The sequence below is a fragment of the Lampris incognitus genome, chromosome 9, assembly GCF_029633865.1.
Source record: "Lampris incognitus isolate fLamInc1 chromosome 9, fLamInc1.hap2, whole genome shotgun sequence".
Lineage (NCBI taxonomy): Eukaryota > Metazoa > Chordata > Actinopteri > Lampriformes > Lampridae > Lampris > Lampris incognitus.
Genome location: NC_079219.1, coordinates 30,672,157 through 30,699,375, shown reverse-complemented (window position 1 = coordinate 30,699,375; position 27,219 = coordinate 30,672,157). Strand labels below are relative to the sequence as shown.

At 42.6% G+C, this 27,219-nt stretch overlaps 1 protein-coding gene across 1 annotated transcript in view; it reads left to right on the top strand.

The window, feature by feature from the left end:
* emc2 (ER membrane protein complex subunit 2) overlaps positions 1 to 27,219 on the top strand; it is a 71,624-nt gene that overhangs the window by 33,257 nt on the left and 11,148 nt on the right. Inside the window, exons 3-7 of the mRNA XM_056285900.1 lie at positions 824 to 888; positions 5,798 to 5,883; positions 8,904 to 8,961; positions 22,758 to 22,843; positions 24,224 to 24,283. Of these exons, the coding sequence (XP_056141875.1) occupies positions 824 to 888; positions 5,798 to 5,883; positions 8,904 to 8,961; positions 22,758 to 22,843; positions 24,224 to 24,283 (355 nt within the window). The remainder of the gene's footprint in view (positions 1 to 823; positions 889 to 5,797; positions 5,884 to 8,903; positions 8,962 to 22,757; positions 22,844 to 24,223; positions 24,284 to 27,219) is intronic.

Below are 27,219 nucleotides of genomic sequence, written 5' to 3'. Positions count from 1 at the left end.
TCTCAAAGGAGACGCCTCGCCACTTCCGTGACAAGGCAAATCCAGGCTGAATAACTGCTTTTTCCGACACACACAGAGACGCATTCATATGACGAACACAAGCCGACTCCGCCCCCCCTCCCGAAGACAACGTTGCCAATTATTGCTGCTTCATCGAATCCGGCCATAGTCAGATCTGATGAGACCGGGGCGCGAACCCCGGTCCCCAGTGGGCAACTGCATTGACACAAAGCCGATGCTCAGACCACTACACCACCGCGGACCCAGATGTTACTCTTTAAACTGTATGTTCATGTGTTTAGTCCAATATAGTCTGATTTGCTGTGATAATCAAGAAAGCATCTTGGTTTATATGTATCTCAGCAGAGTGGGGTAATTAGCCAAGTACAACTGGGAAGAAAAAGGGGGAAAAGAATCCCCCCCAAAAAAAGACCATATGCGACATTAACTGCAACATTGGTTCTGCTTTTTTGGTTCCACTAAGCATATATATATATATTTTTTTTTTTAATAGAACTGCTTACCTTATTCTTTATAGCAGACCTAATATAATTTGACCCTTCTGATGACCTGATGAATAAAATATTTAAAGTAATAGGCCTATCAGAAATGTATACAATTTAGATGTGAGCTACCACTGACCTTTGGTGAAATGTATTTTCTTTATTGTTTTGGTACATCACATAGGATTTGTTTCAGAATAGAAAACATGATGTGCTGCTGTTATGGTAAAAACATATGATGGTACAAATCTACTGGTCAATATATTTTTTCCAAAGTTGTGAAAATATTTTTCCCCTTTCTCTGTGTCACCATTGCCCAGTATGGATTATCTATGAGCAGGTGATGATTGCAGCACTGGACTGCAGCCGGGATGACTTGGCCTTGGTAAGTCCCTATCATGAAATGCCGTATGTGCTCAACAGTGTTGGAAACCATTTTTACCCATCACAACCATCCCCATGTTATGACACCCTGTACCAAATGTTAGTAAAGAAGACAATGTAAAAACGAGTAGAGAAGGATGCTTTAAATGTCAGTTGGGCTTGAATTTTATTTGATTTAAACTGCACTATTCTCGCAATTAATTTGCTTTGGTATAGCTTGAGTTCAAGATTTACAGCATTAAAAGTTTGGAAAACTAAAGTGTTCATTTCAGTAGGAAGAAAATGGATTGTGATTATAAATTGTTCACCTCTAATTTATATTGTTATTCTACTTCTAATTCTACTTACAGAGTCTCACTGAGTACAGAGAAAAACAAATTACTGCTAGTCTAGCTGTTGAAAAAACAGTCTTTAGCCATGAGGTTTGAACCGCACTGCTCACTTTGCATCTAAGCCAGAAAAGGAGAGGGTGTGATGATAATCCCTCCTCACATCTCTTCTATTTGTCAGGTCAAGTCAATTTTATTTGTCTCAGGGGGCTTTACAGCAATACAACATCCTGTCTTTAGACCCTCGTGTCGGATAAGGAACAGCTCCCTAAAAAACCCTTTAACAGGGAGAAAAAATAGGAAGAAACCTCAGGGAGAGCAACAGAGGAGGGATCTCTCTCCCAAGACGGACAATGTGCAATGGATGTTGTGTGTACACAATTTCCAGAATACAACAATTGAAAGAGGATAACAAAATTAAAATGGAATTATAAAATATATGAAGAATATGGTGAGGAGGATGTCAAGCAGCGTCTAGATGCCACTGGAACAGCCCAGGATCTGAGCTATGTGACCACCATCACCATGTATAGACCTGACAGGAGGACAGACTATACATGCACACAGGGGAGACTCACATCACACCATTCACATACACAGGAGAAGAGACCAATATATATATATATATATATATATATATATATATATATATATATATATATATATATATATATATATATATATATATATATATATATATATATATATATATATACATCTTAGTGAGAGGAGGATATAACATTGAAACAGGATAACAAAATTATATGGATTTATAAGATATATAAAAAATGTGATGAAGAGGATGCCAAGCAGTGTCCAGGTGATGACCATCCTCACCATGGAGACCTGGGAGGAGGATAGACTGCATGTGCACATGGGAGAGACTCACATCACACCATTCACACACACAGGAGAAGAAAAAGAAGAAGACATCATTCAGAGAGAGAGTAAAGACGTGAGAGAAGAGAAGAGTTTGTAATATTCAATAATCTATACACTATAATCTCATTGGCAGAACAGTGCTTGGGGTAAATTAATTGAGACAGAAACCGACCCACCATGCCGTACCCACCGTGAAGTACTCAACTTAAAGACAATTAATTGTAGGCTGTGACAAAAAGATGAGTTTTAAGTTTGGATTTAAAGGACTCAACAGACTCTGATTGTCTGATGGTGGCAGACAGGTTATTCCACAAGAACAGGGCCCAATAGGAAAAGGCCCTGCCACCAGCGGACTTCTTTTTAGCTTTGGGTACACACAGGAGCCCTGCATTTTGAGAACGAAGAGCTGGAGATGGAATGTATAGTTTAAGGAGATCAGACAATTTTGATGGGGTGGCAAGCCCATTTAGGATTCAAATTCTCAAGATTTTGTCAAATTTTCTAGATTTAGTTAGGATTCTAGCAGCAGCATTCTGAACCATCTGAAGACCCTTAGTACTAGCATGTGGCAGATCTGAAAACAGAACATTAATAATAATCAAGTCTGGATGAAACAAAATGTATTAGAGTCTCTGCATCAGATATGTACAGAAAGACAGAATTTTAGCTGTGTTATGCAAGTGAAAAAAGGCACTCTTGGTGATTTCTTTAACACTAGAATGGCCAAGCCGGTCACTTTGACCGTTTTGGATTTTCAAAGTTAAATAAGTTCGTGAAAAAAAAAAAGGAAGATACAGACCTGCCACTCACTGAATGGTCCTAAAATTGCATATATTTGCATTAAAATTAGTTTTAGATCAATTGCACAAAAAAAGTATGATAAGAGCTACCTAAAACTGATGACCGGTCAAAATGACCACGTGTAATTTGAGCATCATCGTGCACGTCATGTCACTATTTATGACGTGTGCTGGTCACATAATTTCCTTCGCGAAGTTCGTTGCTCTGTCCTAGAAACACACTAGTGTTCTCCAGTGCACAGTAATAGTCTAAACTTGATTTTTTATTATTTCCAACACATCTGGTTACAGATGTCATTTCAGACGTACCATGACTACCACAGGCGTTGGACAGCGGCCATTTTAAATTGTTTGAAAAATAGTATTAAAGTTGTTAAAATTTTAAGTTTGGTGTCAGTCGTTTCTTAATAGACATAATAATATATGCAGTGCATTAATATCTCAGTTGGGTATTTATCTTGACAGAATATAAAGTTTAAAACTGTGGGCGGTCATTTTGGCGGTCCGCGGTCGTTCAAGTAGTTTTTAAGTTCCGGTCGTTTTTTGGGACTGTTTCAATGGTTATTTTCAGTTCTTTTTTTACATTTCATGTTTTATACACGTTTTATACACATTTGGCTGGGAGAGCTGGCGCTGGATCGGCTGAGAGCTTGGTCTGCTGCGTCCTGTGGGCCCGAAGAGGAAACACCGAGGGCATTCTGACAGGACGTGGAAGCAGGGCAGGCTAAGCTAACTGCTAGTCCACGGCCCTGCTCGAGAGAAACACAGGCAATCTGATGGCGGCCTCCCCTAGCATCGACTGCAGTGTTTTTGTCTGCGTTTGTGTCATCGTGTGGAGTGCGGGAGAGGTGTGTCGAGGGTGTCTGGCTGGAGAGCTGGTGTTGGATCGGCTGGAGGAGCCTGGTCTGCTGCATCTGATAGGCCCAGGGACCACGGCCCTGCCTGGAGCTGTGCCTGAGGGCGAAACACCGAGGGTGGTCTGACGGAACGTGGAAGCGGGGCAGGCTAAGCTAACTGCCAGCCCATGCAGACTGGCAGTTCCGACAGTCATCCTGGCTGGAGTTCGTTCTCTGGACGGTGGAGTTTTTGGACTGTGTTGCACTGGGTGGACTGTGTTGCTGGCTTTTTTGTTTGTTTGTTTGTTTTATTGCTGTTTTGTATGTTTTTGGTGGTGGTGTTTTTGGAGGATTTTGGATATGTGTTTTTTGTGTTTGTTGCACTGCTGTTGGCTGGGGGAAACAGAATTTCGTTTCTTTTGTGTACGTAGTACATGATATGAAATGACAAATAAATTGTTCCTGATTATAGGCCTTGTTATGTTTGTTAGATATGTGTTTTGCGTTTTGTTTTTCAGGTAATATTTTCACTTTTTCAATTTTGCTATTCAAGTTCGACCATGTCTCTCTGAAGTTTAAATTGTTGAAACATAATATTATAGTTGTTAAAATGTTCATTTTGGCGTCCGTAGTTTCCTAACAGACATACTAACATATGCAATGCATTAATATCTCAACTGGGTATTTATCTTGACAGAATATGGAGTTTCAAAACTGGCCGTCATTTTGACTGCTCATGGTCGTTTTAGGTAGGAGTAAAATCCCGGTGTGCTTATCGAAGGAAAGGCTGGGATCAAACGTAACACCAAGAATTTGACTGCTACACTTTGTGAAATCACAGAGATGTTGATTGTTATTGTTACATGATCAAATTGGCGTCTCTGTCTAGCAGGGCCAATGACCAGCATCTCAGTTTTTTTCTGAAGTGTGTGTGGAAAAAGGCTAACTCGAGCTCACTGTAGATGATAAAAAAAACATGCTTCTAAGAGGATATACAAGAATGAAGCTATTACAATACAAATGGTTAAGGAGAACTTAGATGACCCTGGTCAGACTGAACCGTTGGTCCCCTGACCTCCCAGATACTTCTATTCCATGTTTAGAAGAAAAGGGTACTCTCTTTAGTCTGTATGGGACTGTTCAAAATTAAGAAAATACTGGAAAACGTTGGTCAGACTATATCTGAGATTGTTGGAGTGAAATTGCCTCACCAAGCAAAAATGTGTGTTTTAGTTAAACATCCAAAGAACTTAATTGCTTGTTCAAAACAGTAAACTTTAATTGACTCTGAACTCCTGCAGACCAGGAGAATTAAAGGTTTGTCTCAGAGAAAAATGGAAATACCTTTGATACATATATGGGTGAAAGGCATCTTGTATTGTATTGGAGAACTGACTCACACATAACCAGAGGAAGGACAGGAGAATTTGAAAAAGTGTGGAAACCATTGTAGGAGTTTCTTGGATTTCAAGGTGCATGGCCATTTTGAAATTGCTGTGTGTTGTTGAGTGCTTATACTTTTTCCCGTCTTTTTGTCTGGTGTGTTTTTGTTTTATTTCCTTGTTAAATATGTGAAGTATGTGAAATGTTGTTTCTTTACCTTTGATGATTTTGAAAAATGTAACTACATGTTTCATTGTTTAGTTTAATTGTTGTTATTGCTGTTATTTGTCTGTATGTGTGAAATATATGCAAAGTTCAATAAAAATATTATTTAAGAAAACATGCTGGATGGAGTATCCACCCCATCATTCTTATATTAACAGGGTTGGGTGCCAACATGGGTACCATGGTAACTACAGATTTCTACATCCTTAGCTTAGAACCATAGTTTTGACCTTTAATCATATCTCTTGAACAGAAAACATATATGCATGTTTTTAATAATTTGGGCTAACAGATGAGTCAGTTTATTATTGCATAGTTACGCTAGTGTGTAGGATTCTTGAGGCAGGTGAATTGTTTGGATAGTGGGTGCTTTAAGAGGTGTGTAAGAACTCACTACAAGAAAAAGTCAGTTAAAGCCAACTATAATTAGCCTTCCTCTGCCCACATCCTTTCAGACCTGTCTACAGGAACTGAGGAAGCAGTTTCCAGATAGCCACAGAGTGAAGCGATTATCGGGCATGCGGCTGGAAGCTTTGGAAAGGTAAGCATCGGGGCCCTCATGGTACAAAAGCTGGAAGTGAGGGGAGAAAAAGCACAGCCTTAATATTTTATGCATTTGACTTTTGGAAGCTGGAGTGTGGGGGGGGGGGGGGGCTGTTAGCAGATCCTAAATAGCTCAATGGTTTTTGTGTGTGGTGTAGAGTGTGCATGCATGCGTGTGTATGTGTGGAGGGGGCAGGGTATGTTTATACTGGATCACCCACCGTTCCTTTGGAAAACTGGGGGAAGCAGAGGGGAAGGGTTCAGAGTGGGTAGCCCTGTGGCCCTTCAGCCTGAGTGAGGGATTCCCGGGAAGGAAGTGGTTGGATCACACTGTTATTCTGGGGGTGCCTCAATCATTTCTGGTTTCTATGTCCTTTTTTACTCTCTCTCTCTCTCTCTCTCTCTCTCTCTCTCTCTCTCTCTCTCTCTCTCTCTCTCTCTCTCTCTCTCTCTCTCTCTCACCCACCCATGCTTTCCCCTGTTTTGTTTTTGTCCCTGCATTGTAAGTATGTCTTTCAGCCCAGTAAATATTGACATGCGGTTGCAATTTCAACCCTTCTTTTGGTTTACCTCATGGGTGTTTTATTTTTAAGTCTGCACTTCATAAAAAGTTCCTAGAATGAGGGCGTGAGAAAGGAAGGTAAACAGGGGTATACTACCAAGCTGAAGTAATGGTAATTCAATCGGTTTATTGCTTTTCTGGCATTCTTACCCAGATCATGATCACTAGTTTATCGGTCCTGTCAGAGTTTATGTAATAATTGAGGGCGATTGCTTCAGCACTGTTATTAAATAAATGGCACGTTGAATTTTAATTGGTAGTATATAGATGTCTACTTGAATGCCACAACATAAAACAACTGGACCTGTTCCTCTCATCCTCTGATGAGCGTGGATGTACACATAAGCACGCACACACATGTGCACATACTCGTATCTCTAAGTAAATGAAGCAAATCAAAGTGTCCCATGAGTGGTTGCCTGGTGCCATCTGAAATCTCCCAGAGTGTGGCTGAGTAATAAAGTGAATGTGAGGGAAGTGGCAGTGCTGCAAGTGTGGCTGCACAGTGTTAATAGAAACCAGCGTTGCTTCTGTCTGTTGTAGGTTATGGGTGGGACATTGTGTTTTGGCTACTAAATTGTCATCATTGCAGAGTGCTCCTAATAGAAAAGTTTTTAGTCTTCCTCCAGCCCCTAATTTAACATGACAAGTGATGTACACTCACTGGCCACTTTATTAGGTACACCTTGCTAGTACCGGGTTGGACCCCCTTTTGCCTTCAGAACTGCCTTAATCCTTCGTGGCATAGATTCAACAAGGTACTGGAAACATTCCTCAGAGAGTTTGGTCCATATTGACATGATAGCATCACGCAGTTGCTGCAGATTTGTCGGCTGCACATCCATGATGCGAATCTCCCGGTCCACCACATCCCAAAGGTGCTCTATTGGATTGAGATCTGGTGACTGTGGAGGCCATTTGAGTACAGTGAACTCATTGTCATGTTCAAGAAACCAGTCTGAGATGATTCGAGCTTTATGACATGGCACGTTATCCTGCTGGAAGTAGCCATCAGAAGATGGGAACACTGTGGTCATAAAGGGATGGACATGGTCAGCAACAATACTCAGGTAGGCTGTGGCGTTGACACGATGCTCAATTGGTACTAAGGGGCCCAAAGTGTGCCAAGAAAATATCCCCCACACCATTACACCACTACCACCAGCCTGAACCGTTGATACAAGGCAGGATGGATCCATGCTTTCATGTTGTTGACGCCAAATTCTGACCCTACCATCCGAATGTCGCAGCAGAAATCGAGACTCATCAGACCAGGCAACGTTTTTCCAATCTTCTATTGTCCAATTTTGGTGAGCCTGTGCGAATTGTAGCCTCAGATTCCTGTTCTTAGCTGACAGGAGTGGCACCCGGTGTGGTCTTCTGCTGCTGTAGCCCATCTGCCTCAAGTTTCAACGTGTTGTGCGTTCAGAGATGCTCTTCTGCATACCTTGGTTGTAATGAGTGGTTATTTGAGTTACTGTTGCCTTTCTATCAGCTCGAACCAGTCTGGCCAGTCTCCTCTGACCTCTGGCATCAACAAGGCATTTTTGCCCACAGAACTGCCGCTCACTGGATATTTTCTCTTTTTCGGACCATTCTCTGTAAACCCTAGAGATGGTTGTGCGTGAAAATCCCAGTAGATCAGCAGTTTCTGAAATACTCAGACCAGCCCGTCTGGCACCAACAACCATGCCACGTTCAAAGTCACTTAAATCACCTTTCTCCCCCATTCTGATGCTCGGTTTGAACTGCAGCAGATCGTCTTGACCATGTCTACATGCCTAAATGCATTGAGTTGCTGCCATGTGATTGGCTGATTAGAAATTTGCATTAACGAGCAGTTGGACAGGTGTGCCTAATAAAGTGGCCGGTGAGTGTATATATGCCTCCTATTTCACAGACTTCGTTCGCCTATGATTTGATATGTAGAGCTCATAACTCTTCCCATTTAAACAGAATCATGTGGGCTCACTCCAACAGTTTAAAACACACTGCTGGCTATAGTTGCTTATCAGGTTCATATGTTGTAGGGGTTATTCTCTATAAGCCAAAAAACGGGCAGCTCAACCACTAACTTGCAGAGCTGGACAAATGTTAAAAACAGCATTTTGATTTGTTTAAAGGTGAATCAGAGTGGATACAATCAAGTGAATGTACACTCTTTGATCTTAGTGCTTTGTTTGTATTGATTTCATGAGTCGTTGTGAAGTGGAAAAATATATATGTAAAACCCCGTCACAGAGTTGGCCGTTTCTTCAGCAGCTTAAACTGTAATGACTGTTTATTTCTTCCTTTAGATCACTGCTGATTTCCCCTGTAATTGTAGGAACCTGCCGTGTTGTATACAGATACTTCATTGCCCGGTCCTCTTGCTTGATTTCCCCCTTACCATTTTTTGCGCAACTGGTGATGATAATTGTTAAAAAACAAATTAGTATTCTCTTTTGTCTCTGAAGGTATGATGAGGCCAACAAGCACTATGATGCAATTCTTCAAGACGACCCTACCAATACGGTAAGAAATGGGGGGGGGGGTTGAGCTTGCTTTCAATTTGTGATCTTGTCTTTTTGAAGAGTTTAAATATGCTGAGACACGTGTTAGCAATGTGTTTGTTAAGTTACACTCCTTTTGGGCATCCAGGGGGCATAGCAGTCTATTCCATTGCCTACCAACACGGGGATCTCAGTTCGAATCCCCGTGTTGCTTTCGGCTTAGTTGGGTGTCCCTACAGACACAATAGCCGTGTCTGCAGGTGGGAAGCCAGATGTGGGTATGTGTCCTGGTCGCTGCACAAGCACCTCCTCTGGTCGGTCGGGCACCTGTTCAGGGGGGAGATGGAACTGGGGGGGAATAGCGTGATCCTCCCACTTGCTACATTCCCCTGGTGAAATTCTTCACTGTCAAGTGAAAAGAAGCGGCTGGCGAGTCCACATGTATCGGAGGAGGCATGTGGTAGTCTGCAACCCTCCCTGGATCGGCAGAGGGGGTGGAGCAGCGACTAGGATGGCTCCAAAGAGTGGGGTAATTGGCCAAGTACAATTGGGGAGTAAAAAGGGGGAGAAATCCTGGGGGGGAAGAAATGTTTGGTGGAACTAAAGTATAAATAAAGATCTGGTCTTCGAAGACAGTGATTTAGGATGCCTCTTTCTAAGTGAACAGGGTTTTTCGCCTCCATTATTGTCTATATCTGCTCCAGGTACAAAGCCTACCTACCGCAGGTGAGAGAGACTATCCCAAATAACATTTACTGCTTAAATATCTCCCTTGTGTTCCTCAGTATCTTTCTCTCTATTTAGGTAACATTTCTGTGAAATAACTTGAAGAACCATACCTATCCAGTGTTTTGCCAATCCCATACCATTAACCTAAAACTTAAGTACCTGATGTTAATTGTTTCCATAAGGACATGTGGCCATGTAAGAAAATAAATACTTTAAAGGGTTTTCAAAAGAAACCATGACACTATTTGTTTTGGCAGTGTCCCTCCCCTGACAATGTACCACAAGTTTCCTCCACTGGCCTGACAGATGGACTTGTTTTAGATATGTTAAACATTTTCTCTCAGCTGGCAAACTGCTTGAAGCAAAAGCATAGACATTTGTTCGTGGGATGCCATGTGAAGATTCCGCACATTGTCAACTGTCTGTTTCAAACAAGAGGAGGCCTTGCTGGCAAAATCAATAAACCTTAGTTCGCTCTGATGCCCTCCATCCTCCTGTTGTTCCTGTGGACTAGAAGAATGAACCCTCATCTTTATCTTGATCTGTGGATGGCAGCAGCTACCATAGACAAATATATATACATAGACGCCGCAGTGGCCACTGGATCGTACGTCATTTTACTGTCACATTGGACCGAGCAAGATCCGCTAGTAAACAAATACAAGTAAATGGGGGAGCTGCGGTTTTTCTGGATAAAAATCACTATAACATTTACATTTCTAAACCGATTTCAATGAGTTGTTTTTATATTTAAGGGTTTATGAGCTACGTGGAGTACAAAAAAGTTTTGTTGCCAGTTACGTAGAATCAAGGGGGTTGCTTCCCCTTCGAAAGTTGAAGAAAATCTCCCAATTGAAAGGCATTGGTTAAAAGGTTGTTCAGTCTAGCACAAAAAAAGTCTTAAGAAATGCTTCCATTTAAAATGCATGGGTTTACTTTTAGTTCTGTGTAGCATGAAAAAAGTTGGACAATCGTGCTCCATGACACGGTTCTTCTTCTTCTTTTCACTTTTTCTGTTATGCCAACAGCTGGACCGGAACCAAAAGAGGCAGTTCAGAGGCAGCGGAATCTTTAGCCGCCGGGAGGGTGGATTTATTAACAAAATTAAACAAGGAAAAACACAAGAATGAAGTGTATTGTGTATAGTGCGTTGTTTGTGGGATGTGTGTCTAAACTATGTGTGATGACCAGCAGGTTGTGTGTCTAGGCTATATGTAAGTATTTACTCTACATGTGGTGCGGTATGTACATGGTGTGCCCAATGTATGAAATGTGTGTGCAGGCAAAGGTGTCCATGGTCCGCGATCCAAGAGAGAAGAGTGAGTCTTTTAGAGCAGTGGTTCCCAACCTGGGCTCCGCGGCGCCTGAGAACCCGTGGGGGGGGGGGGGGTGTTCCTTACTGAACATGCTGGCCAGGTCGTGGTAGATGGAGGGGACTCCAGTGAGGTCAGGGGGAGAAGGCTCGGGACCACTGGACATAGGGAGCTGACCGGAGGCAGTTGGCATGGCATGCAACACTCCACCCCAGGATCCAGTAGCCCAGCAGACCAGGGGGTTATGTCTTTCAAGCCAGGGTCTACCTAACATAAGAGGGGCTGTGGGAGCGTGTAACACAAGGAGCCGGGCAGTCTCGACATGGGAGCGTGTAACACAAAGAGCCGGGCAGTCTTGACATGATTGCCGGAGAGAGTCAGTACTGTGAGTGATAGCCCCAAGGGAGTGACCATCCAAGGCATAAGCGGTAAGGGGCATGTTCAGGGGAACGAGAGGGATACCAGCCTGCCAGACCAGAGTGGCGTTGATGAAACACTCATCCGCCCCAGAGTCCAGGAGAGTGCTGACAGTGAGAGTTTGTTGGTGCCATGAGAGGAGAGCGGGGAAGAGCCTGTTGTGAGTAGGCCTGTTCTGGGGGAGTGTCGTCAGGCTTACTAAGACTCCCCTAGCTAGTAAGCCCTGTCTTTTTGGGCGCGTAGGACAACCCCGGATGTAGTAACCAGACTTTCCACATTACAAGCAGAGGCAGTCCCCGAACCGCTGGTCGTGTTTTTCGAGGGAGAGACGCGACCAGCCCACCTGCATGGGCTCCTCCTCAGCCCTGGACACAGAGGGGACAGGAGGCAGCTCTGGGAGACTACGGGATACATTTGGAGAGCGTTCACGGGAAACGGGAATAAGGGCTGCTACTGGACCTACCTAACACAGAGGCTGACTTCTGAGGAGGGACGGAGGAATGCTGACTATGCTCACTAAACCGCTCGTGCAGACGCTGATCCATCATAAGAGCCAGATCGACTAAGCCATTATAGGAATCGGGTCTGTCTCTCATAATCCTATCCTTGACTGCCTCACTAAGCCCTCGCCTATACGCGCTCAGAAGTGCCTTATCCCCCCACCCACTATCAGCGGTGAAAATACGGAATTCAACAGTATAGTCAGCAACTGAACAAAAACCCTGTTGGATACTATGAAGGCATGTGGCGGCATCCTGGCCATCTGCAGGTGATCAAAGACATACTTAAACTCCCTACAGAAAGCTACATAGTCAGTGGCTAGCACACTATTCTGGTCTACCACAGCGGTGGCCCATTTAACAACCCTACCAGACAACAGTGACGTAATAAATGCTACCTTGGCTCCTTCTGATCTGAAGTGACTAGGCTGGTGAGTAAATGCTAATTCACACTGAACAATAAACCCACGACATAAATTGAAATCTCCCTTGAAAGACTTAAGACTAGCTAGATTGGGTTCCCTGCTATCTGGAGCTGCCGAAGAACTGGGGGCTACAGGGAATACATCACATGACTGAGGGTCGTGATCAGGAGCCGGAGCTATGGGGAGGCGCCACCTGACGGGGACTGGAGGGCAGGTGCGGGAGCTTGAGCTGAGGCGTTGATGTTGAGGGAGGCTACAGCTCTGTCCAGCTGGTTGAGCTTCGCTGTAACCTTGGCAAAGGCTGTCTCGAGCTGAGCTGTTAGGCCGGTCAGGATAGTTTCATGTTGCTGGACCGTCGTGATCATAGCGGGGACCTTGGGTCTCGTTGAATCGTCTGAACTGCCAGGTTCCATCATGGCAAGAACATACTGTTATGGCAACGGCTGGAGTGGAACCAAAAGAGGCAGTTCAGAGGCAACAGAATCTTTTGCCGGAAGGGCGGATTTATTAACAAAATGAAACAAGAAAACACATAAGAATACTAAAGTGTATTGCGTATGGTGCGTTCATCTTGTTTGTAGGATGTGTATCTAACTATGTGTGATGACCAGCGGGTTGTGTGTCTAGACTATGTGTAAGTATTTACTCTACATGTGGTGGGGTATGTAAATGGCGTGTCCAATGTATGAAATGTGCCTGCAGGCAAAGGTGTCCATGATCCAAGAGGTAAGAGTGAGTCCTTTAGAGGGCCAAAACAAAAGCTGGGAGTTCCAAGTGAGAGGTTAGAGTCTATGGGAGAGGGCAGAACTTGAGGGGTTCTTGAGGAGACAGGGAAAACAGGATTAAACAAGACACCAGAAGACATGAAGGAAACACGAAGAAAAACTTGGGTTGACAATTAGACTAGAAGGCACGAGTAAACTAGGTAGGCTAGACAACGTTTCTGACTGTCGCTTAGGCACGTTCTGGTGACGACACAATGGCTTGGCTGGGGTCTTGTAGATTGGTGATGAGCTGATCACTAGCAGGTGTGGCGGTTGTAGATTGTAGACAGGTACATTGTCGTAGATTGTGTCTACGCCACGCTCTCAGAGCGTACGCAGACGTGCCTGGTGTTTCAGAGACAGATGATGGAGATGTGCTTCATGACCTCACGGTGGAGCCAGAGGGCTGAACCACAACATTTTCCCTGTTTCTCAAGGGTCGCCACCGCACATTTTATAGTTTTCATCTGTACCCTGTGAGGGCACAGCACCAATAGCAGCCGTTGTTAAAGCGGGCCTCGACCAATCCGGTATGATCTTGTCAATCTGCATACTGATTTGGCAAAATTTTACATTGGGGATGGGGGCACAGGTAAAGTGCTGGATGCCATCCCAGTATTCATGGACTTGCACCCATGCCTGTCACTCTCTCCGTGACACAATTCAGTAGATTAATTTTCATGACTATGAGCACGGAAAAACATGATACTGGGTTGATTTGTTTACTAGCGGATCTTGCCCGGTCTAATATGGTGGTGATGTTGATATATCACAGCAATGTGGCTAAGCAGACAATGCAGCGCCTATGTATATAAGTTTATGGCAGCTACTGCTTCCTTGATGCTGCTTCAGTCTTTTAATCACTTTGCAATGGCTGCCTTTTCATTTTGCCCTCCTATTGCTGTTGAAACTGACCTGCATAGGTGAATCAGCCATTAAAGGGATTGGGCTGTTTGTTTTTCTAGACTAGACCTCCTCAGTCTTTTCACTCGGCTACATTCCAGTCAATGGATATTATTTTAAAGATTTTTTTTTTAAAGAGGATTGCTTGGACACAACCTGGCAACATATGTGAAGATTAATAGTTTTTCAGTAATTCTTTGATTGTTACCTTTGTTAAATTGTGCTATGGGCCCATGCAGTGCCATGCTATGTCAGCTTTCTTACAGTGCCTCTTACAGTGTCTTTGGCTGACAAAGGAATGAGACTTTGGGATGGATATACATCAAATTTAGATTAGTCTTTGACTTAATCAAACAATTGAATACAAAAAAAGGTTAACGTTAAAATACAGATCATAGTTTTGAGGTTGCCCTCGGTTGTATTAACTTAATCAGCTTCTTACTATAAGATGAAGAATCCTGCATGAAAATATTATTTACTGTAAAAAAGAAGGTACATTTTAGTCATCCCAAATGAGAGATTTCTCCATAATGGGTTTTCTCTGTTCTCCTCACTGGTTTGAGTTTGACAGAATTGTGTTGCGATTTTGCTTGGTAAATTATCCTGACAGAATTCAACAATGTTGCAAAATGGGAACCAATAATCTTGCCGAGGGGGCAGTCACTTTATTAATAGAGATACCAGCAACTGAAAAAAAATAATTAATGAGAGTTAGAATGTGGCCAGAGTTTACCATATTTTAGGCCTATCTGATTTTCAAACTTACACATTTTGACATAATTCTGATGAAGGTTTTTATGCTGAAACAAAGAAGCTTGATAAACAATTAAAATATGGAAAACTAGGCCAAAACCTAAAACACAGAATAGTTTTAATACATACACTCTATTATTTGGGTTTTTGGTGTGTTGCTAACTCTCCATCTATTGATATGCTGTATTTGACAATAACAGAGTGCTCCGATGGTAAACAGGAAGTGTACACGGTCATAAAGCTGCATTCAGAGATATTTTTGACATAAAAGTCAATCAAATGACTCCCTGTAATGTGAAAGGATTGCTTGTACTGCCTATCGCTCTAAGAATCGACACCCCATTCTACAGCTTTCCTTATCCTGGGACAGGCTTAACCTCCATTTTCTGCTCATTGTTGACATTATCCAGCCTGAAAATTGGCATCTCCTCATGTTATAAATCGGTGCTCACAACTCAGAAGTTCATAATGCAGTCTTGGTTGAAGCTCACAGAGAGGACAGAAAGCAAGCAGGATAACATAGAAATATGTATGAAGTTAGCAAGTTCTTAGGCAAACATGTTGGCAAGCAACTGTGTACTTACACATCCAGTAGAAATGGAGCAAAATTGGCATCGATTTTTGAATCCTCTGCAAACATTATCATGAGCACATTGTTTGTTACACTTGAGCCACTGTAAGAGACAGAAAGGGAGGGGTGAGGGGCTGCTTAGCTGTGAGTGTATATGGAATATCCGTAGCACTGCCATCTGACCTGTAAAAGTCAGAAATATCACTTAATGCAGGTTTAAATCTCTTGTGTTCACCTTATTTTGAGCTTATCCCCTTCCTTTTGCCATTCTTTTCCTGATGAAAATTAGTAAATCTTATTGCAGAAAATATTTTATTTATTGAATTAAAGGTTGTTCTTCGTATGCTCAGTTCTGACAACAGTACACACTTAGTTGATGACATAGACCAACCTAACAAGTCTTTGTCCATGCTGGAGTCTGGAGTGAAGTGGTGGGGAATTGACTCCAAAAGAGGCAATTCTTTTACTCCAAAAAGTCAAGGAATCGGAGTCGACTCTTGCCCAACAATGATGAGTCGACTTTGCTTGGAGTTGACTGTTCAACTCTGTGAACTCTGCTTTTTCTTTTCTTTAAACAAAGTGGGGTGATTGGCTCAAGGAAGTGAAACAGTATTCTCAAAGCCAGTGACAGTACTGCTGCAGATGGCTGTGGCATTGGAAGATAATCCACAAGGGCATCCCAACTTGCTAGCATATAAAGTATGGTTTAAAGGTGCTTACACATAAGTGGCAAAATCCCTCGGCGCTGGTTAAGCTGTTTTTTTTCCCTATGTGGAGAGCATTTCAGTCAGTGCTACCCTCCAGCAACACACAGGGCTCAAACTAGAGGCTGCAGTACCCTGCTTAAAATTCAACTAGTTTGAACTTCGGCCCTGTTTAGTGATGACCTTTCAAAGCACAACAAATGGTTTTACGGCGTGACAAAGTGATACAGGTGTTGCTAGATCTGATCAAAATGGAAGAAAAATATTTTATTTGTGTCTTTTGAGTTCCTCAAACTGTGTAACACCACATTCAAATCTTGTCATCAGATAGTAAAAAAAATGATGCTTGACACTGTGTCCATGGTCAGATGGGGCTATTAGGTTTGTGGATTTATGTAAAGTTATTCGATGACTATAATTATTTATATTACATAGTTATTTGCTGTAGTAAAGTAGTCTCAAGTATTCAGGTACGTTGCATAGCTAATGTTTTATACTGGACGGTGAAGTTGTATTGTTTGTTTATATGTTCCCGCTCTACTACCAGTTGAGCTTCCATGCAGATGCATCTACTTGATCACTTACCATGTGAAGAATTCGACGGTGCCCTGATGCTTGTCATGAGTAAGCACCTGATGTAATATGATCAAGTGAGCAGCCACTTCTCATCAGCCAATAGCCTTGTGTGCCTATTTTAAAGGACTTCTGGTTCTTGCTTCCTGTTCCATTTGAGTCATTTCCCATTTAGAATAGATCAGTTTGCAGGACGATGCATAATGTCACAGGTGTTATCGCTGGTTACATTTAGGTTTTAGGTTAGAGATAGTTACGTTAAGGCAGTTTAGGTTTGGAGTGGTTAAGGGTTAGGGCCGGACCTGTATACTCGACAATTCGGGTATTCGTTCATTGGGTATGTATTCAGTTTTCAATTTTGGGATTTGTATAGTCGTGCTGTTTTTTTTTTGTTTTGTTTTTTTCCCCTTCTTCTTCCCCTATGCTAAATGTAGGCTATGCTAAATAAATGTAGGCTATCAATAAAGGGGAACTGCAAAATAAACTTTGTCAGCATATTTTTGCTGTATATTTATACTTTTTAATTGCACTGTTAAAATGTGGATGTATGATATACAATCTCAGCTTGGGCGCCTGACATCCCTCTCACTCACAGCAGTGAACGTCATGCTTCAGTTCACATAGGCCGTTAAAGAGAAGACAAAATGCTGAAGACCTCAGCTGTGTGGGAACACTTTAAATTGAGCAATGACAAGGCAGTGTGCCATATGTGTGTTTTCACGTATCTTTGTTTGACTCTTGTTAGGTTCAAGTTGTAAAACCTGGGTTTCCCTTCGGGGATGAGTAAAGGTTATCTTAAAATGTTATAGAATTGGGCTAATAGCTGACGGAATTTGGAACCAGAGTTGGTCCCTGGGCCCTGCACTGGGCTGCCCACTCCTTCTAGTCTATAGGATGGGTTGAATACAGAAGGCAGATTTCGTTTCAATGAATGAGAGTACTGAGAAATGACAGGGAAGAAAGTATAAATAAATATAAATCTTATAAATGTAAATCTCAGATCTTAAATTTGTTGGAGCTAGTATTCTGTTTCTGCACTTATGTTTCACAGCCTTTTGTCGGGCCTTGTCTTGGATTTGGAGCATATTATGAGCATTTATGTAGGTCTATAGTTTATCCATGATAAAAAAAATTTGTCACAAGCTGTTATGTCACAAAAAGTGCATAAATAAGACCTCATTCAACCCAACCCCTCGGGATTATAAACATGCATAGAATATGCATTAAAAACATGCATAAAACACACCAAACCTTTTGGAAAATGTTTGTTATTAATACAGACAACAATACACACAACAATACTGTACAATAATAGAATCCTTAAAAATCAATGCCTTTAATTAAACTGAAAAATATATGTTTGCAGCGCTATGTCATCCATCTCAGCTGAGAATGGAGAAATGTCTGGCTGAGAGCTTCCCGAGTCATGTTAAGTTCGTATCATATCACTATGAGTTGGGTACCAACTGAAAAGGGGAATTAAACTGTAGAAAAACCCATTGATGGGTTTTATCTCTGCTATATTCTCCTGGGTTACAGCCCTGGGGTAGTCCAACCTTGGGGGTCGTCCTCTGTGTGGAGTTTGCATGTTCTTCCTGTGTCTGTGTGGGTTTCCTCCGGGTGCTCCGGTTTCCTCCCACAGTCCAAAGACATGTAGGTCAGGTGAATTGGCTGTACTAAATTGTCCTTGTGTGTGTGTGTGTGTGTGTGTGTGTGTGTGTGTGTGTGTGTGTGTGTGTGTGTGTGTGTGTGTGTGTGTGTGTGTGTGTGTGTGTGTGTGTGTGTGTGTGTGTGTGTGTGTGGGGCAGCCCTGTGATGGACTGGCGGCCTGTCCAGGGTGTCTCCCTGCCTGCCGCTCAATAACTGCTGGGATAGTCTCCAGCATCCCCGTGACCCTGAGTAGGATAAGCGGTTTGGATAATGGATGGATGGATGGATATTCTACTGCTTTCCTGTATCTATTGTCCTAGCCCTGTCATAATTAAGATTACATGGAGTTGAGCACTCGACTCATTTGAGTCCATTGGTCAGAATCAGAGTCCGCTTCAAGACACCTGGAGTTGCACGACTACTGGAGTGCAAAGCAAGGAAATCATGATGGGAAACGTCGCAAAAATGTATTTGAAGCAAGCAATTTCTCAACCAAGTGAAGCATCGATCGCCCTCTTCGCTGATGCATGGAGAACACATTGAATTTAAGTACCCACAGTGATTCAATGATAGCTCACTTGCTTGCACACATTGCATTATGTTAGGAATTAGGAAGACACCCGCGTCAGTGATGTCTTTACCAGACTCCAGCAAGACAGTTTGTTACCAATACTTGCATATTTGATATGCTGAGAAAGTTTGTGATAAATGTGCAAGCATCATAAAACAGTGGAAACCTTAGATATCAAAAGATGAAATGAAGGTGCAGCTCAGAGTTATGTATTTTTACTAGCCAATGTAACCTGAGCTCACATGTACTTTCTGCCTTTTAACTCGCCAGTCAGTGACTGGTTGAGCAGAGCGAAGTTGTCTGTTTTCTGGCAGCAGAGTCTCTGGTTGAACCTCAAGAAAACTGGAAACTGTGGCCCGTTTGAACATACATGGCTGAATTCTACTTGATGCTGCTATTGCTCTTAGATTGTTAGCTGTTATTGTCCACTTCGATGTTGGGCTGTTAATGTTGCTGTTGGGAAGATGACAGATTAGTTGAGTTATTTCCTGATCAGGCAGAAAAGTTGTATTTTTTCAAGTTTATTTAGTTGTTATTATTAATGGGTTTTTTTTTTTTGGCTAATGCATTTCAAGTAACGCATATCCAGTAATCAGGTGGATAGTTTGGATATTTTAAACCAAGTGTCTATGTATGCTCAATAATCCAGGTAAGGAAACCACAGAAAGTTGAATCAGTTGATCTGGACACGTTTTTTTGAGAGAAGCGTTTCATCAATCATTTAAGTGACTCCTTCGGTCTCAACTGACTGCAGGTATCCCCACCCTTATAAACAATACAGTGGCATAATGACCGAAACCAACGATCAGTTTCGTATGCAAATTACCATGACCATTAACTAGAGTTACAATGTCCATGTGTACTATTCACAGAGGATTAGGGAATAGTTGCAACCCCCCCCCCCCCGGTTCAGGGATGGTCGTTCCTTGTTCAGATAGATGGCCTCTTTGATTCCCCATTCAAACTGCTGTTTATAAGGGTGGGGATACCTGCAGTCAGTTGAGACTGAAGAAGTCACTTAGACAAGTGATGAAACGTTTCTCTCAACTAAACGTTGTGTCCAGCTGAACTGATTCAACTTTTTGTAATTTGAAACCAAGTTTATAGAGACTTGGAGTTCAGTATCACAAATAATCTGTCCACATGCAATCTTGGAGTTGCAATTTTAGTGAAGCCCAGGTTGTTGCCAGGCAAAATGAGGTTTTCATGAAGGTTTATGGAAAGGGAATGGTCCATTTCCGGTGTCTGGAGGTTGGCTTCAACCCACCCACCAGACAAGAGGCTGTCCATCAAACCTGGGAGTGGCAGTAGGGCAAAACAAATAGGTCAAATGTCTGTGGGGTGTCATATAGACAACCTTTTTCCTCACAGTCCCTGTCCAGGCTCATGTGGGTGTAGTTATGGAGTGAAGATGTGGTGACATCATTTAGGTCACCTGTGTGAGACTGGGACACCTCCTCCCAGTTTGACTGCCAGCATGTTCTTTAGATCGGGGCCAGGGATGGGCCCGAAAAATGGCGGAAAATTGGCGACCACAAGGAGGGCTTGTGAGGCATCCCAGCATGTGGAGCAGAGATTGGAAACTGAGCTGTTGTAATTACAGGCTGTGGAATAGATGTGGTACCCATTAACCAAAATTGTTGAATCAACAAAAATTGCTCAAGGTTTCTTTGCCATAGTGGTGTCCAAAAAATGTTTCAAACTCTTAGCCCTTCCATCGCTTGCTATGTTCCAATACCTACAGCAATGATCTGGCGAAATTCTCATCTGCCTGCGTAAATGCACCCCCCCCTTTATTTCTTCTTCAAGGCTTGAATTTAGCAGTGTCCACAACATTTGCTTAAAAGGAAGTAATGATTTTAAGTAACTCAGTGATTTATTTGATATTGAATTCAAATCATCTCATTTTATTCCAATTGGTTTTATAAAAAGCCAGCATTTCTTCAATAGTTCACAGGTAAGTGAGAATCCTAATCTTGACCTAGAATTATAAGCATTTACCATTTAAAATTTTAGGGCAAAATACATTTGCATGTAGTCCCAAATTTAGTTAAACCATTATCCTACAATGTTGGGTTGTTCCAGCACCAAACGGAGTTGAATATTAATAGATAGAGCTTTGATTCCAAAAGTCTCCTTCCACTTTCTAATTCAGATGTCTCCGAAATGGGCCTTGATGTGATGGCCTATATTCTAAAGGAAAGTTGTGTTAGGTCGTAGCATAGAGCCAGTGATGATGTAAATAATCCAATCTTCACTCTGAAGGCTCCTTAGGATGCTAATTAAAAAAGAATCACTACAACAGAGGGATCAGACCCACTGCCAGGTTTTTCTGGATCATTAGTTAGAGAAAAGAGGAGAGAGAGCGAGGGGAGCGGTTTGGAGTTGCTCCTTGTTTAATAAAGTGCCGTGTGACTCTCCGGGGCTACCAACTTCCATATGTTGCTTTGAGCTCCAATTGGTTCTTTATCTGGGAAAAAGAACTGAGTGAAGAGGCGGGAGGGTTGACTGTGGGAGTGCACAAGTGCAAATATCGACATTCAACATAACTGTAGTGCTCATCTCGACTCACTTTTTTCCCTTCCCCCTTTTTGGTATTGGATGAGGAAAGGACCCACATGCTTGTAATTTAATAAGAAGTGAATATAACTTCCAGAATCTCACATAGCATTGAGTCCTGTTGAAAAACATCATTGTAAAATGACTGGATCTGCATTTTATAACCAGGGGTAACAAAAAAGGAAGTAATGAATTGACCTTCTCATGTTCCCTGTTGCTTGATAATAACTTAACACATTTTAGTAATGCCCTGATAAGTAGCCTAAAGACCACCCTCATACTGAATTCAAACGTTACCCCTCCTCCTCGTCCTCCTTCTTAATCTTTTCTCCTTCATCTCCTTCTTTTTCTTCATTATCTTCATGTATTTATTTCAGAATTAGGTGCAACATAATTTGGCTCAAGCAGATTATTAGAAAGTGAAAATGTTCTGTTGCATGTGTGTATTCCTCAGCGGTGGCAGCAAGTAGCTCAGTCTGTGATCAGTCCAGGCGGCAGTGCTCCAGCAGGTTTGTCCCGATTGTGATGGATAAGTGGATTTCTTGCGATGGTGGTGTCATAGGACTACCAGATTTACAGCCCCCTAGACATGACTCATGCACAGCCCTCAATGGCTTTGGTTATGAGTGTGGGAGAGAGGAAGCCTCACTCAATCAAGTGCCAGTCCATAAATAAAATGGGCTGTGGCAGAGGCAGTGCAGTTCCAATGAAGCAGTGGCCTCCTCTTAGGTTTTCACCCACTACCAGAAGATGAAGGGGGCGGGGGAAGTCTGGAAAAGTTGGAGGAGCAAGAATAATACTCTGATTCAGATTGATGAGAATCTAATCCACCTTAAGGTCACTCCAACATCAAAACGAAACGGAAAGCAATTTTCAGCTGATGTCAGTTAGGCTGGTACAGCTCTCTATGCATGCAAGGCAGGCAGGCAGGCAGGCATTTGATTTGGGGTAGTGTACTATTTTTCCCTTAAGATGGTGAATGACTAACCCATCTCTCTCAGCTGGGAAGCTCACTCCAGCTTTCACAAACCAACTCATATGTGTCCAATTCTGCTAGTGCTTCTGTTAACAATAAATGATAATGTGCTGGTGGTCTTGTATAGATTTAAAGTTCTTAATTTCAACATCAATAAACTCCACGTAAGGGATTTTAAGAGAACTGACCCCACCCTTCACCACCACTGCAGCAAAGTGCTCAGTCCCTCTATTAAAATTCAGAGATGATTTTGTGTCATACTTAATGTTGGATGCAAAGAAAATACCTCAGCATCTTTACACCCCTCTCCAGCTTTGCCCACCAAATAGACACTCACACATGCATGTCCACACCATTCCTCTTCACTTGAAGAGCTGAGTCCCTATTTTTCTGTTGTTGTTGCTCCACAGGCTGCAAGGAAACGCAAGATCTCCATCCTGAAGGCACAAGGAAAGAGCACTGAGGCCATCCGCGAGCTTAATGAGTATTTGGAGCAGTGAGTGTTTTACAAGCAGGGTTTGGAGCCTCCCGCTCTGTACCTCTACTAGCTTATTTTCATCCCCACCAGGCCACGGCTAATGTCGTGTACTACTGGGCCTGTCAGCCTAAATTTGTTTTTTTGCAGTTATGACTGTATGATCAAGAACCTCTTGTAGTTGCAGTGATTCAAAACCTTTGAATAACATTTCTTCTCGCTACTGCCGCACCCTCTCTTCATGCTTGCTTGACCAGTGCTGCACTCTGTTGCTGCCCGATCTAAGTCAACCGTGTGCTCACATCTCCAGTTGACTTAGATCGGGCGACAATGTCAAAACATTATGTATTCAGGTATGAGTCTTGAAAGTAAACGAGAAGTTGATCCTATTTCGCAAGTCAGCAAATCATTTACCTCAGCACAGGAGAACTGGAGGAGCACTAGATGAACCAATAATAACCTCTTGTCTTTATTTTCATAAGCTACGGTTAACTCGATCATGCAGCGACATGATCGAAACTTATTAAAAGAATTTTGATAATCCAAAAAATGTGAAAGTTATAAAGGAACAACTTCCTCTAGGTTGCAGTCAAAACGAAGTGTTGCGATGTGAGTCACGCATGCGCAAGCATAAACAAATTACCCAGCTTTATTATATTATGAAAATAAAGACAGAGTTAGAGTTGGACTAAAATGGTCACATAGCATTTTTGGAAAGTGCAAGTTCATATTAGACTTGGTTGCATTCGTGCGAGGGTCTGCATAGGAGGCTGCTCATCCACAGACTGACAGGCAAAATGTTGTTATTAGGTATATTTTTTAGCTTGAGCGCTGCATATTAAAAATTTTTCCCCCATATTTCCCATTCAATCAACGTGGGCACTGCGAAAAAGTCTTATAATGGCAGGAAAAACACTTGTTTTTTCCATTCATAATGTGCATGAATCTGTTCGCTGCTAATCTCGCATACTACTTGGCCTGTCAGCCTAATCATTTTTGTGCTCTCTCCAACTCTTGTGGTTGTGGTAATTCAAAACTTTTGAAAAACCTGTTGTATACCGCATTTGAGTGCTAACTCGTCAGCTGTTTTTTTGCCAAAGTCCGAACACCGGAGAAGGGGAGATAAGCCTGGCAGAGATCTGCACTCTACTGAGTGCACTCTTTTAGTAATTAAGGATGGGTTTGCCTTGGATTGAGCTGGTACAAGCTGTACCTCAAATAGCCAGCAAACAATCTCTAGGCTGGTGTTCTGATATCATTATAACAAAAAGAATTATAAAATATGCTAGATTAGGATTTTGGCAGTATGTGTCGCAAAAAAAAATATCTTATCAATACTTACAGTACTTAACTTTTTAGTTTAAAAAAAAAACAAACAATGTTTTTCTTCTTTATTTACAGGTTTGTCGGGGACCAGGAAGCATGGCATGAACTGTCAGAACTGTACATCAACGAGCATGAGTAATCACATTTCCACTATGGATTCAATGTTTAACCCCGAGTTGATCATAGATGGTCACTATATCTAAAAACCTTCTCAGACATCTTCTTGACCAGTGAAGCAGCACAACTAGCTACTCTTTGATGTAAATGGGCTCACATCAGACTGATGGCTTGATCTACACAAGGCCCTTGGATGGTCACAATGGATGGAGGCAAAATGCCGAACTCCTCCATGGGTCTGAATGGACCCCTGTCCATGTTTGTCACAGAGCAGTTTAATAGGATTTCAGTCTTAAGCCCCCTCTCCTACATGTGAGCAGGAGAAAAGCCCCTGGCCCCCCTACTGATATCTCTGTTGCCAGGGAGAATTGTCAGTCAGAGGAGCGTTATGAGAAAAAATAATTTTGTATGTGTCACCTTTTATCCTGCCTTAATTGTCTGAGGCTTTGGAGTCAGTGAAGCAGCATCTCTAGTTGAACTTTGGTTGTGTGTGTGTTGCTGTGCATATGTGCCTGCTGGCTCCGGTTGCCCTGGTATGACGGTACTGGCAGCAGGAATGTTTAACACAGTGAGAAGGCTACTTATTGGATATTTCATGCTTTTGTCTGGGAGGCTTTATTGCTGTAGCAGCCAGAGGAAATCCAGGGGTGAGCGGATTATCTTCCAGCTTAACCCAACGCTTCTAATATCACACCATTCACTCCCACAGCCCCTTATATTCAGGCGTGTCAATTTCTTTTCTTTGTTTTCTTTATTTAGGGTTACAAACTCCCTTTCCCCCTCCTCCTCTTCCGGATAGCATGGCATTATCGCTTCTCTTTTCCACAGGGGGAGAGAGGGAGTGGCTGCTACTTAATTCCCAGGAGAAGGTGGTGGCACTTTTTCTCTCCTCAGCCAGAGAAAACAGAGGCTGATGGAGAAGAAGAAATAAACTCTCCTCCCTCACTGTGCAGCACCCTGGGAGCCAAAAATAAACAAACCACTCTCTAGGTCTGGTTAGCCATTGTTAGGCTATGGCAAACATCAGCGCTGACATTAGGACTGTAATTAATAGCCTCTAAGGTGATACTTTTAAAACAATCTGAATGCCAGTGGTGGTTAGAAAGGCTATTGTTTGCCCTCTTTGTTTTCTTTGCACGGAGCAGCTAAGACGTGTCACCCTACATTAGAAAAATGTCTGAATGAGCTGTTAATGTAATCATACCTATTATATTATGCTATTCAAAAATGAGACTAGTCATTCAAGATTGCAAGATAAATAGCCAGAAATGCTATTTATTTATAATTTGTGGGCTCTGAGTCCATTTTTGTCTTGTACGCAGTTAGACTTTGTTATTGGAATGGGGGGGGTTTGAAGGGTTTTTTTCCCCCCTTCAAATTCCAAAAGAAACAAATGTAATTCACACAGTCTGACACAGTAGTAGCTACAACTGCCTCAAACTACCATGGTAAAGAGGAAGCTCAAGGAACACGTGTAATGTAGGGCAGTGGCAGTGGAGTCAGGGTGCTTAGACGGCTGGAAGAATAGGTAGGGCTCAGACACAGGACTCTTGTTTGTGGCTGGTGGAAGTGGCTCTGTTGCCAGCTGAGGTTTCCGCTTGCACACATCTGATAGTCTTTATAATAGGGGAGAGGGACTTTTATCTCATTTTCTTTCTTTGTTCCACCTTCCCTGAGCTCATAACACTGTAAATGTACTTAAACTGACAAAAACAGCAGACTCTAAATTAGCTGATAGGTTCCTTATTGTGTTAGGTAGTGTTTGGCCAACTTTCTTCTCGCAAAAACACCCAGCCTAGTTTCAGAGTACCCCCAGAAATCACCAATGAAATTATCAAGGACATTTACCTCTGGCTTGGTCGGGCGTCCCTACAGACACAATTGGCCGTGTCTGCGGGTGGGAAGCTGGATGTGGGTATGTGTCCTGGTCTCTGCACTAGTGCCTCCTCTGGTCAGTCGGGGTGCCTGCTCGGGGGGGAGGGGGAACTGGGGAGAATAGTGTGATCTTCCCACACGCTACGCCCCCCCGGTGAAACTCCTCACTGTCGGGCAAAAAGAAGCGGCTGGCGACTCCACATGTATCGGAGGAGGCATGTGGTAGTCCGCAGTCCTCCCTGGATCGGCAGGGGGGGTGGAGCAGAGAGCGGGACAGCTTGGAAGAGTGGGGTAAATTGGCCAGAAAATACAATTGGGAAGAAAAACGGGAAAAAATCAAAGGGGAGAAAAAAAAAGATCAAGGACATCACAGTGTCCTCAAAGTGTCGACTGCTGGTCTTACTGTTAGGGAAGGCCTTTAACCTTAGATGTGTTTATTAGGCAGTGTTGGTGGAAAGCTAGCTCTCTTTGCTAGGTGTACAGAAATTTATTGCTTTGTTGTTTAGTGATTTATCTCTCCTTCTCTGAAACTTGTCCCCTGGAGGGGAAATTGTGTATTAGAAGTGGAGTGGCAGCAGATTAGTGTGAGGTCAACAGCTCAGCAGTCTGCTGAGAAGTGATCTCATCTGAGTATGGGCATAGTGTGCCAGCCCTTACTGTAGTGCTGACCTCAAGAAGGTTGTTAACTACACATTAAAGGCTGAAAAATACACACAGACAGACAAGATTTATCCTCACTGTCTGCTCTCCTCTATTCCTCTCCAACGTCCCCAAAAGGAAGAGAATGCCCACACTTGATAGGCTCTTACCCAATGCCAACTGTCTGGACCCAACAACCTCTCTGTAGGCCTGTAAATACACTTAATGTCATGTGGTGGAGCATCACAGATCCCTGCAATATATACTTTTAAAGTCAACTGAACCTTAGTCACTGTAGGTTTCCATATAAATGTGTATCTAAAGATTTATGTATACCTGTACATTCAACCACTGCCTCACAACTGAACAAAGTTCAAATTTGCACCCATGGTAAGCTGAAGAATGTTAACACTGCTCACTGTTTTACATTGTGATTTCCA